Here is a 13,957-nt window from a genome sequence, read left to right as displayed (position 1 = left end):
TGTACAAGAGGTGAAAAGGAAAGAAGTCTCTACTAGACACTTCAATTACAGGCATGGAACAGAGGTACAAACTCTTCTGGGTGTGTAGCAGGGAAGGCATAGAGGTTTTTCCCTGTCTTCATATCCTTAATCTATCAAGGTACTGTTGATTTGGTCCCTCAATTGGGTCAAGATTTGGCAGACTTTCCTCCTCCCATTCATTCTCCACATTCATTTCCAAGCCTCTTTCTTTGCAGAATCATTAAATGCAAGTTGCACTATCATTCATGTGGACATATTTCTCTCCTATGACATCACAGTTTTCTCTAACATACTGTCTTGCAATCTGAAACACTTCTGTTCTTTGGTCCTCACTCGCATTGCTGAACATAGGCAAACTTCTTTTCTGCTTCTCCCTTGGCTAGATATACCTGTCTCCTAGCTTCCCTCCTGGCTATCTGATACAGTTCCCTACTACTGCCTCTCTTCCTGTCCTTCTAAGCCTGTTTCTTTATTCTAATGGCCTTGTCTACCACATCATTCCATCACTACATTACTCTAGGTCTGGTTGGAACTTCACACCATCCACAGATTTAGTTTGTGGCACTCAGCAAGCTGTCACACTGGAATTCCCAGTTGCCCTCTATGTCATAAGCTTGTAGCTCCTCCTCACTCTCATCAAATTTCTCAATTAGGATATCCCTAAATCTCTGACCATATAAAGGGCCTTTAAGATTCCAAATCCTTCTTTTCCAGATTGGTCTGCTTTCTGGCATCCTTCTGGCCTGGAGTCTAAATTCACTAATGACTAGTCTTTGCTAGGGAATATATTCTTCACCAAGGAGGGTCTTTGTATTTAAGAGCAACCATGCATCCTACTCCCTGGAGAGAATGTAATTAATCTGGCTGATGTAGCCACATGGTTGGTAGGTTATCAGGTGGCTGGGCGGCTTCCTGAAGTTGGTGTTGCAGATCAATAGGTTATTTGCATCGCAAAACTCCAGCAGCCTTGTTCCCTCTTCATTTCGTGAACCAATTCCATGGTCCGCATGTACACCATAGAAAATATCAGGCTGCCGTCTGACATGCCCATTGAAGTCCCCAGCCAAAAAAGGAGATCCTTGTCATCATTTTAGAGGTAGACTGCAGGAGAATATCATAAAAATGGTCCTTCTGTTCATATAGTAAGCCTGCTTGTTGGGCATAAGAAGGGATAATTGATGCTATGCTATTCTGCAAGACTAACCTGAGCTTAAGCACTCTATCACTCACTCTGACTACCTCTATGACCTTATCCACCTATTTCTCTGCAAGAAGTATGGCTACACCACCTACCCCATCACTGTTACCTTTCCAAAAGATTTTATACCTATGTGTCTTGCTTGTGAGGAACCTGGATGAAGCTCCTCTTCACCTTACCTCTTGGATGCAGCATACATTAACATACGTCCATTCAAGCAGCTCGGCAATCTCACTAGACCTACTTTTTAATGTGCCTACATTAACAGTGCCAACCCTGAGAACTGGGTAAGGGATGCAAGAGGGAACATGGGCAGGAGAGATGGTATTAGACACCTGAAAAGACGGTTTCAGTGATCGTTTGGTAACAGACATGTCACATCAGTTGGTCTTGTTTTAACATACCACCATTTAAACATGTTAAAATTGTTGTCCCTGTTGGTAGTGAGTAGCATTGTAAATATAAGCATTACTGCTGCAAATATAAATAGGCCAATGTATAAATTTATTAATTATATAAATGGTCTGCTATTGGTTAGTCCATTATATATAGGGAGAAAGAGGTAGGTGGTTTGTTAATTTACTAATAATTTCCTAAGTAACATATCACCTTTTGATGCATGTAGTAGTATGGGTGATTGTTAGCAGTAGGGAAGGAGGGACGAAGGCTTGCAAGTCTTCTGGTACAGAAGTGAGGCAGAGTCCTGTAGGTGTTTCTGGTATAGGTGGTGGGAGTGAGAATGGGCGGGCACATTGTGGACAAGCAATGGTCAGTTTACTATTATTGGGGAGAGAGACATGGAAACAGCAAGACATAAGTAAAACAAGATGCATACAAATTTTAGCAATGGCCAGTATACTATCATTGAAGAGAGGGATGTAAGTAAAGCAAGAACACAGAAATTTTACCAATGGCCAGTGTACATATGCACATACATGTATTTCGAGATCAGGTGTCGCTTAGATTTCAAATGAGTTAAAATATAACTGAAGCCAAAAGAAAAATGCCATGCCTATGTTAAATTTGAACTTCTAGTGTATATTGTAATTAAGAGTCCATTTTTCTATGCACTCAGTAACACTGTTTTCACTGTGACCACTATAGCAATATCTTCATTATGCACTAATTGTTAATTGACTTAGAATAACATTTAGTGCTGCAGTTTGTAGTTAGAAATTAATGCATACCCTAAGGAAAACCAGGTGTGTATTCATTCGTATTTACAAATTTGGGGGTGGGGATAGGTTGTTTGAAGTATAGATAAAAATCTTTTGCAGTGTTGCTTTTATTGTTGGTTGTTCTTGTTGATCAAGTTAACAACAAAGTTTATGCATGCAAAAGTTCAGACCTAAACACAGTAGGGGTGGTGGTGCTAGATGACTAGTTTGATTAATATCAATAATAACAGAGTGGGCATAAGATTCAAACTCCCATTAAAACATTGTAAAAGGTTGGCTTAAGAAATCAAAAAGCAAAGAAAGTGATAAAACTAAGCTTATATATACTTGCATATACATACACATTACATATACATTACAGTATATAACCTTCATACACAAACAGTATGCAAGTTAAAAGTAGAAAAAATGTATGCTAATAAATTAGATAGGAAGTATATGATATTAAATTTATTGATATTTCAAAGAATTCAAAACAATATTGTACTTTATAAATAGAAAATAACAATTAACCTTAATATCTGGCTTTGGGTCTGTGCTACTTTATGATATCCAACTTGAAGAGTCACTGTAAAAAAAAAAAGGAAGTGAAATATAAGAATTTATATAAGTGTTGTAACATAATTGTTACACACAATAAATAAGATAACCAGACAACAGTTAAAACAATGTAACAAACTAAAAAAATCTCTTTACAAATCAACATATCAGTATTCCTTGTGAACTAAGCAACTTTTGGTTTCACTGTGAACTAACATGAACTTCACTCGACTCCAAACTCTGAACCTTTTAACTCACTCGGATTGTTACTATTTATACTTTACTTGGACCATTTATATTTTACTTATCTTTCATCACATCTCTTTTGAGATTTCAACTACTGTCAGAAAGTGAAATTTCTTTTATTTTTCTTTTTTCTTTCCAGCACCTCTCCCCCTCTTTTTTTTTTTTTTAGCTGTTGTATCTTAGTTGTTGCCCGACTTTTAAGGTAATATTGTTCCTTGCACATAGCACTTTTAATCTTTTCACTGTACAAAGCACTCTTTGTTAGCACTCTTTTTCTTTTTTGAAAATTTAATACTTTTTTCGTTTAGGTATTACTTCCAGATATCGAGCCTGTTTTCGTTTTCTGAAGCTAGTTATATGGGGTTCAATATCTCTCACTGCTGGTACTTCAAACACATCATAGAAGACTTCCATTGGTATTACCCTTTGTTCTTCTGTATGTCTCACCTTTAACTGGCTAAGGTGTTTGTTATGTTCTGAATGTTGTCCTTTAATTAAATACATCATGTTACCTAATCTTTTGATTACACAGCCAACCTCCCGACCTTCTATAACATTTTTGTAATTTTTAAAAGTAACTTCGAAAAAATTACTTTGAAAGGTTTTATAATATTTTTTGTATTTCCTTCAAATGTATTTTTTGCCTTTCCTTTATGTGTATTTTTTCCTGGCAATAATCTATCAAAGATCAATTCTATGCCCCTACAAGTTACTCTTTTCCCTCCACCTCAAAGTAAGCACCGCACACTTCGAGATACCAAACTCCATCCCTATATCCTTGCTGCACATTTGCACAGTGTCAACTAGCCTCTCCATTTCAGGCTCTGTTTTTTCGAACAATTTTAAATCATCCATGAAGAGAAGGTGGTTGAGATGAAGCCCCTTCTTTTTTGGCTCATAGTGCACGTTGACTTTGTGTAGGAGTACAGAAAGGAGTAAGAAATAACATAGGTGAACAAAAGCCTCCTTGGAAGATACCTCTTTTGCTTGTTACCTCAGCTAAGTGCTGGTTATTACAGGAAAGATGTGTTTTCCAACTAGGCATGCTGTTCTTAATCAGTGCACACACATTCTCAGCTATTCCACATGTGTCAAGTGTTTCCAAAATCCACAAATGCAGCAACATGCTGTAAGCCTTTTTGAAGTCTACCTACGCCATGCATAAGTTTTTTTGGTACCATTTACAGTTCTTCATTATAACGTTGTCTATCAGAAGGTGGTCCTTGGTGTCCTTAGATCCTTTTCAGCATCCTTTTTGTTTTCTCTTTAATGATACCTGTTAATACTTTCCATTGGAGGTTAAGATGAACAGTGGGTTGGTAATTGCCCACCTTATTGCCCTTTGACCATCTTTCATTATCAATGTTGTTTTCCCCTCTACTATCCTCTCCAGAACTGTACTACTCTGTAGGCAATTGTTTAATTGCAATGCAATTCTCTTGTGTGTTGACCTAAACCACTTGAGCCAGTAACCTTGAATTCTGTCTGACCCTGCTGCTTTCCAGTTTGGCAGTTTTGATACCTGTGCAATGACATGGTCTTTATGCACACATGGGCTTATCGTGGAGCCCCCAGGTGATGGAGTTTGGGGCTCATAGAATGAATCCAGTCAGCACTGTGTTTGTGGGAAACTTCTTGCTCCTAGATGTTATCCCAAAATTGGTGGGTTTCTTCTGCTTCAGGAGGTGTATTATCATCTGTATTTCTCCTGGTAATTAGAGAATAACTGATTTTGCTGGAACTGTGATATGCACTCAGTGTAGCTGATTATTATTATTATTATATTATTATTATTATTATTATTATTATTATTATCATTATCATCATCATCATCATTATTATTATGTTTTTTCCTTCTTTCTTCAAGTTTTCTTCCGTTTCTCGCCGAGTGTTTTTCACACACCTAGGGCAGAGAAGCTCATTGTATGCATTCCCAGATTACACACGCAAATTCACAGATAAAATATGTATTTAAAAATTAATAAATAAATAAATAAATTCATGGATGGATGTTGTTTTCACAGTGATAATGCTCTTCTCAGTACATGAGCCGTTCCAGTTAATACGATTTTTTGCACTTCCTGTAGGGATGGTAAGCCTGGAATCATTTTCAAATAGGTTTCAGTACCATTTTTTTATCATTCCTAGAGATCCTACAATCACTGGTACTGAAGTCGCCTTGAGATGCCACATCTTTTCAATTTCTATTAGCAAGTCTTTATATTTACTAATCTTGTCAAATTCTTTCACCGCTATATTGTGATCGCAAGGGATACTCACCTCTTTTTTGTCTGATCTTTTATAATAATATCCGGTTTATTAGCTTTTATAGTTTTGTCGGTCTGTACGGGGATGTCCCATAGAATCGACACATTTTCTCCCTCAGTCACAACTTCAGGATAGTGTTTATACCATTTGTCAGCGGTTTTGATTTTATAATACCGACATATTGTCCAATTTAAATACTGGCCGACTCTGTCATGTCTTGCTTTATATTCTGCAGGTACTAAGACTCTACACCCTGAGATTAGGCGGTCTATTGTTTCAATCTCATCGTTACAGAATCGGCATTTTGGGTCAGCTCCATTTTTTATCACATGGGCTTGGTAGTTCCGGGTTAATAAGTTTTGGTCTTGAGCAGCTAATATGAAACCTTCACTCTCTGCTTTTAGCCCTGAGCTTCGTAACCATTGGTGCGTGTGTTTCTGGTCGACATCAGCTTGTTTGCTACAGGCCACATACTTGTCATGAAGAGGTTTCTGTTCCCATCTGCTAGCTAAATTTTCATGTGCTTTTGTCTTTGCAATTAATTTTATTTTCTTTGCAGTTGAAGTTAGCGTATTCCCTTCACCCTGATCAATCAGCAGTGAATTTTTTGCTCTGTTTGAGAATAGAGTGAAGTTTTTTCGATGTTTCGTATTTTTCAACAAGTTTTAGCATCCAGTCATTGATTGCTTCAAGGTATTTGTGGTAGTTTTGTAAGTAAGTTCAAGCTGGATCAAACCTCAACTTCCCTGAACTCTGGGAAGGTAAAGGCGATCCACGTCTGCCTTTGGATGGTGCATCTTATTACAAGTCAGTAGCTTGCGGATTTTTCTGTCAATTTTCATTATTCCACTGGTATTCCAGTTAAGCACATTGAAGCTATAAAGAACAACTGGTACTGCTAAGGAAATTATTATTATTATTATTATCATTATTATTATATGTTTGACTTTTGCTTTGTATTTGTACAAGTTGACTCCAAGTCTCACCCAGAGACCTCAAGAGACAACAAGTTGGAAGTTCATGTAGGTGTTATGCCTAGGGTGTCATGTTATGCCTAGGTTTTGTACATAGTATTATTCTAGAGAATGTTGAAGAGAATATTAAAAAATTTAAAGTTTGTTTTAAAATTTGAGATTACATAGACAGTATTTTACGTAGGATATGAGCAATTCCCATGAGCACTATCTTTTGAATTTCTGCTGTTTTGGGGTTTCCTGATATCTGAGCTAGGTAGGAATAAACCCCTTTTTCTTTAATTCCGAGGGCACCTATGACAACAGGTATTGTTTTACTCTTGAGGTTCCACATTTTGCCAATTTCTATTTCAAGATCTTTATACTTGCTCAGTTTTTGGTAGTTCTTGACAGATACATTTATGTCAATTGAGGAGGCATGATTTTTAACAGAAGTCTTTCAATATAATGTCTGGCCTATTCACATCTATCTTTCTGTCACTTTGAATGGAGAAGTTCCAGAGGAGTGAGATGTGATCATTTTCAAAAACTGGAGGTGGTTTGTGTTCCCACCAGTTTTTATCATGGGGCAGGTCTAGTGAATATACTATGCTGCGCTATCATGCCTGTTCAGATACTTTGTGGGTGCAAGAAGACTGCACATGGAGAAACATAATCAATGGTTTCATTTTGTTGTTTACATACATGACATGTTGGGCTACTGCTGTTTTTTAATATGTTGGCCTGGTAGTTCCTTGTAGGTAGGCATTGATCTTGGGTTCCCATAGCAGTAGAGCAACGAAACTTGGCACAGTTATTAGTCTTTTTCTACATAGGAACCACCCAGAGTTACGCATTTCTCCCATCGTTTGATGCAGCTCTGGAGACCGTTTTTGTAGAAGACCCCAGCTCGGTCCTCCAACCATGACGTGACTTCAGAAATCAAGGCTGCATCATCTGGGAAACGCTTTCCTTTCAAAACCAACCTCATGGCTGGGAAGAGGTGAAAATCAGAGAGTGCAAGGTCAGGAGAGTAGGGGGGATGGGGGAGGAGTTCATAGCCACACACCTGTGCTTCTGATCTGGCGACACGCGAGTTGTGGACCGGAGCATTGTCCTGCAGGAGGAGGATGCCTTTGCTGATCTTGCCCCGCCTCTTGATTTTGATAGCTTCTCTTAATTTCCTCAAAAGTGACGCATAATAGGAAATCTGTCATCACTACTCCGTCCTGGTCTCAGAAGACTGTGAGCATGACCTTACCAGCGGAGGGCTGTACCCTTGCCTTCTTTGGAGGAGGTGAGTCACGGTGCTTCCACTGCATTGACTGGGCTTTGATCTCTGGATCATAGTGATGGACCCAGGTTTCATCCTGTGTAATCAGTCTTTAGAAAAATTGACTCATCTTCTTGGCACATCTCCAAATTCGTCCTCGAACACTCAACACGTTCTTGCTTCTGGAAAGGTGTGAGCAACCTGGGAATCTATCTGGCAGACACCTTTTGCATATGCAAATGGTCATGAATGATAGTTTCCACAGACCCAGTACTAATCTTGACCTCATGGGCTATTTGGCGAATAGTTATGCGTCGATCTTCCAAAATGGCAGCCTCAACTTGACGGACAGATGCCTCATCAGTGGCAGAAGGGGGGCGACCAGATTTGGGAGCTGTTTCCACAGAGTTCCGACCATGTTTGAATTCCCGATGCCAGCGTTTTACAAGGTCATATGATGGGGCATCATCACCATAAGTTACTTTCATTTCATCAAAAGTCTCCTGTGGTGTGCGTCCTTTCAAATACAAAAACCAGATCACTGCTTGACACTCAACAGGCTCCATTTCACACTTGACTCAGTTCAAATACCTGTAAACCAGAAACCACAATTAATTCAGAGCTGTAATTTGCTACTTAATCTATAGAGATATAAATAATTGCACATGCAAAATTTCAGCTAGATCAAACAACTGCAAGTGGGTCAGGGGCATTACTTATTGAACGTCCCTCGTATGATAAACCCTTCTTGTTTCTGATTTTAAGCCAGAAGACACTAACCATTGATGAGTAAGGGCTTTGTCAACATCGGCACTATTATTATTATTATCATCACCATTATTATTATTGTTGTTGTTGTTATTGATATTGTTGGTGTTGTTTTTATCATTAAGTAAAGGTGAATTGCTCAGTGCTTATAGTTCAGGTTCACAATAATGAGGTAATGAGTTCGATTCCTAGACCGGGGCTGTGAGTCATGTTCTTGGGTAAGAAACTTTATTTCATGTTGCTCCAGTTCACTCAGCTGTAGAAATTAGTTGCGACATCACTGGTGCCAAGCTGTACTGGCCTTTGTCAATATTAGTGGTGTGGAGAGAGGAGGCTGGTATGCATGGGCAACTGCTGATTTTCCATAAACAACCTTACCAGACTTGTGCCTTGGAGGGTAACTTTCTAGGTGCAATCCCATGGTCACTCATAACTGAAGAGGGTCTTTACTTTTTTACCCGTTTATTATCATTCAACTTGACTAAGGTTTGGTGTTATTCCTGGTAGAATTTATGGGGGTAACAGGTTACTACCTGTAGCCTTAGATATTCACAAGTTCTCAATAATCTTTCAAATGCTCAAAACCCTTCTGATAATCTTTCCTCTTCCTAAGAGGCATACTTGATATTTGTACTTTAACAATTTCTCCAGTTCTTTTTGAGCTTTGGTCAGAAGGGACTGCGATGTCTATCAGTAACCAGGTGCTTTTTTCCTAATCCTTGATTATTATTTCAGGATGATTAGCTTTTATTTCTTTGTCAGTTTGAATAGACACATCCCATATGATTGTGGCCTGGTTGTTGTCATGTACCTTGTTCGGCACATGCTTATACCATTTATTATCAGTTTTTATGTTGTAGTGTTGGCATATTGTCCAATGGATATAACTATTTACTCATTCATGTTTATATATATATATTCAGATTTGGTAAGGACTGTACAGCCAGAAAAGATGTGCTCAACTGACTCATTGTGCTGGTTGCACATTCTGCATTTGACCTGTTTTCATTATTTTGCTTTTATAGTTGTTTGTAGTCAGGCATTGGTCTTGTGCAGTGAGAATCAGTCCCCCTGTTTCAGCTTTTAATTCTGAGCTTTTGTTAGTTTTTACCTGTGCTCACTTCTTCCCTGTCAAGCCTTGCTGGGTATTGGCCATGGAGTGATTTTTCTCTCCATTTCTTCTTTAGTATGTTTTGTAGTTGTGTTTCTATGTTGTTCTTTGTCTCTTTGACCATTTTTGCTATGTTGCCATATGAGATCAGTGTATTAGTGTAGTTTGTTTCTGTTTTGTATTTTGTTGCCTCCTTGTGTGTAGGGAAAACTATTTTCTTTTCCTTGTGTTCTTTTATTAATGTTTGTCGTGAATTGAAAGAACAGCTGGAAGTTAATCTGGACCTTTCTTCAAAAGTCATCACTAGTAATGAAAGTGGACACTATGGCTACAACCTGGAAATAAAGCAGCAATCAAATCAATGGAAGCATTCAATGTCACCACATCTCAAAAAAGTGTGTCAAGTGAAGTCCTATATCAAGACGATGGTGAATTGTTTCATCAATGCGATAGGAATTGTCCACACAGAATTTGTTTCTCCTGGCCAAACTGTTAACTAAACATTCTACAATTTCCTTTTGTTTCTCTGAATAAAAACTATTCCTTAAAGAAAAACAGTTTGCAAATGTAGAAGATTATTACTATTCAATAATTTTATTTTTATTACATAATTCCATCACACTGCCCAGCACAGCTAGGTGTGCTTTGGATATGTGCTGTAGTTTGTTGTGGTGCCCTTATTTTCACTGTTTTGAAAGTGCTTTATGTAGGAGGTGCATGATACTTAGTAGTGCTATTTTTTGCATGTTATGTAGATTAACAAGTCCTGGTATTTTAGTTATGTATTTGTCTGGATGTTTTTTAATCATATCTTATGTGCCTACTACGATAGGAATTCTTTCTGTTTTTAGGCTCCACATTTGGGTTAGCACAAAGTCACCTTACCAGAAATTTGTATTTTGAGTTTCTCCATTTCTTTTAGAGATACAGTGTCATCTGTTGATATTGATACATCAATTAGAAGGCATTTATTTTCTTGGTGATTTCTAACAACTACATCTGGTCAATTAGCTTTGATTTCTCTATCTGTGTGCATTGGCATATCTCCGAGTATGGTTGCTTTGCCATTTCCCAAGATCTTTTCTGGCATGTACCTATACCATCGTTTTTCTGTTGTCATTCCATAGTGTTGGCATAGCTTCCAGCATATATAGATCCCAACTCTGTCATGTATGTGAATATATTACTTCCTAGGCAGGACTGGGCAGCCAGAGACAATATGATTTATTGTTTCTTCTGATGACTACATATTTTGCAGTTACTTGTATTTTTCTTCATTGTGTGTGTCTGGTAATTTCTGGGAGGGAGGCTTTGATCTTCTGCTGCAATTAAAAATCCTTCAGTCTTTGCTTTGAGTCTTGAGCTTTTCAGCCATTGTTGGGATTTCACTTGGTCTATTTCTTTTGTGTTTAGCTTATACCCAAAGCTCTGTGTGCCTTGGGTATATGCTGTGGTTTGTTGGGGTGCACTTATTTCACATTATTGAAAGTGCTTTACGTAGGATGTGCGTGGTGACTAGTGGTGCTATTTTCTATATGTTATATACATTAGTAAGTCCTGTTGTTTTGGCTATGTATTTGTCTGAGTGTTTTTTAATCATATCTAATGCACCTATTATTACAGGGATTGTTTGCTTTTAGGCTCCACATGTGGGTTACCTCTATTTCCAGATCTTTGTATTTTGAGAGTTTCTCCATTTCTTTTAGAGATACATTGCCATTTGTTGGTCTTGATACATTGATCAGAAGGCATTATTTTCTTGGTGATCTCTGACAACTACGTCCAGTCTATTAGCCTTGATTTTGCTATCTGTATGTATTGGCATATCCCAGAGTGTGGTTGCTTTGTCATTTTCTGAGACCTTTATTATCATTATTATTATTAAGGTGGTGAGCTGGAAGAGTCATTAGCATGCTGGATGAAATAATTAGTGCCTGTCACAACATTTTGAGTTCAAATTTCACCCAGGTCAACTTCGCCTTTATTCTTTTGGGGTCAATAAATTAAGTACCAGTGAAACACTGATGTATTCAACTTGGTCCCTCCCCCAAATTTCATGCCTTGTGCTTATAATAGAGAGTATTATTATTAGCATTATTATTATTAAGGCAGTGAACTGGCAGAATTGTTAGCACACCGGGTAAAATGCTTAGCAGTATTTCATTCATCTTTATGTTCTGAGTTCAAATTTCACCAAGGTTGACTTTACCTTTCATCCTTTCAGGGTTGATAAACTAAGTACTAGTGAAACACTGGGGTCGATGTTATTTCCCTCTCCCCTCAAATTTCAAGCCTTGTGCCTATATTAGAAAGGATTATTATCATTATTAGATGAAAACTCTCAGCTCATTTGGCTGGATATGATGGAAAGTGTCAGCTGTCAACAACCATTATTATCTGCAAGGCTACAGTAATTATACCTGAAGCTAATAATTTGAAAGATTACTGACCTCATTTTTAAAGATGACAATAACTTTTAATATTCAAATCAATGCAACATTTTGATCAGTTTGATTCCTACTGGTCATCAAGTATCTTATCCTTGGATGTCTACATGATACCTGATGGCTCAAACTAGAAATTTTTATTACTAAGCTAAGGTTAAGTATATTTTTATACACTTGACCACTGATACTTGTACTGTTAGCTAATCAGTATCAGTTAAGCAGTAATATCATCATCATCGTTTAACATCCACTTTCCATGCTAGCATGGGTTGGACGATTTTAACTGAGGGCTGGTGAACCAGGCTCCAATCTTGATCTGGCAGAGTTTCTACAGCTGGATGTCCTTCCTAACGCCAACCACTCCGAGAGTGTAGTGGGTGCTTTTTACATGCCACTGGCATGGGGGCCAGTCAGGCGGTACTGGCAATGACCTCGCTCAAACTTTTTTACATGTGCCACTGGCACAGGTGCCAGTAAAGCGACGTTGGTAACGATCACGTTTGAATGGTGCCCTTGTACATGCCAAGGGTATGGAAGCCAGTTGGCTGCTCTGGCAACGATCACGCTTGGATGGTGCTCTTGGCACCCTACTAGCACAGGCATGAGTGCCAGTAAGGTGATGCTGGAAACGATCATACTTGAATAGCCGCTCTGTCAATGATCACACTCGTATGAGGCTCTTTGCATCCCGCTAGCACAGATGCCAGTCATCGAATTGATTTTGATTTGATTTTGATTTTGATTTTGATTTCACTTGCCTCAACGGGTCTTGAACGGTGGTAGCAGGGAAATGTATCAGACTGCCAGAAGGGAAGCTAGGAGGCAGGTTTATTTAGCCAGAGGAGAAGCAGATAAGAAAAAATTTGCCAATGTTCTGCGCCATGAGGACCAAAAACTTGAGGTATTTCGTGTTGCAAGACAGTGTGTGAGAGAGAATCGTGATGTGGTAGGAGAGAAATGTGTTCGCATGGATGATGGTTCACTTGCGCTAAATGAGGATGCAAAGAGAGAGGTTTGGAGACGCCACTATGAAAGGTTGCTGAATAAAGAAAATGAATGGGATAAAGAGAGTCTGCCGAATGTCGACCCAACAGAGGGACCAGCTATCCGAGTTGACAGTTCCTTGGTAGTTAAGGCAATTAGAAGCATGAAGAGAGGGAAAGCCCCAGGCCCATCAGGAATTACTGCAGAGATGCTCAAAATATCTGGTAGTGTCGGCTATAGCCTAGTCACCTGTATAGTTAACCAGGTGATACACGAAGGAGTCATACCCAATGACTGGTGTAGCAGCATAATAGTCAACTGCTACAAAGGTAAAGGTGACGCTCTATATACAAATAATTACGGAGGTATCAAGCTGTTGGATCAGGTAATGAAGGTTACAGAGAGGGTCATAACCCAACTGATTAGCGAGAGAGTCAACTTGGATGAGTTTGGTTTCATGCCTGGGAAAAGCACCACTGATGCCATATTTCTGGTGAGGCAGCTGCAGGAGAAATACCTAGCCAAAGATAAGCCCCTGTACCTGGCTTTCGTTGACATGGAGAAAGCCTTTGACAGGGTGCCCCGATTCCTTATCTGGTGGTCAATGAGGAAACTAGGAATAGATGAATGGTTACTGAGAGCTGTGCGAGCCATGTACAGGGACGCTGTAAGTAAGGTAAGGGTTGGCAACGAGTACACTGAAGAATTCAAGGTAGAGGTTAGGGTCCACCAGGGTTCAGTCCTCAGCCCCCTTCTATTCATCATAGTCCTCCAGGCAATAACGGAGGAATTCAAGACAGGATGCCCCTGGGAGCTCCTCTATGCTGACGACCTTGCTCTAATTGCTGAGTCACTATCAAAACTAGAGGAGAAGTTTCAGGTGTGGAAACAAGGATTAGAATCGAAGGGCCTCAGAGTCAACCTAGCTGAAACCAAAGTCCTAATAAGTAGGAAGTCAGGCAAACCACAA

The 13,957-nt window shown here is 38.9% G+C and overlaps 1 protein-coding gene across 2 annotated transcripts in view; it reads right to left on the bottom strand.

Moving 5' to 3' along the window:
- Positions 1-13,957, bottom strand: part of LOC118767118 (shootin-1-like) — a 288,093-nt gene that overhangs the window by 107,452 nt on the left and 166,684 nt on the right. For both annotated transcript variants that reach the window (XM_036511177.1, XM_036511179.1), the window contains exon 4: positions 2,911-2,965. In XM_036511177.1, coding sequence (XP_036367070.1) covers positions 2,911-2,965 — 55 coding nt within the window. The remainder of the gene's footprint in view (positions 1-2,910; positions 2,966-13,957) is intronic.

This window comes from Octopus sinensis, linkage group LG19 (genome assembly GCF_006345805.1).
Source record: "Octopus sinensis linkage group LG19, ASM634580v1, whole genome shotgun sequence".
NCBI lineage: Eukaryota > Metazoa > Mollusca > Cephalopoda > Octopoda > Octopodidae > Octopus > Octopus sinensis.
This window is presented reverse-complemented; position numbering and strand designations above follow the sequence as displayed.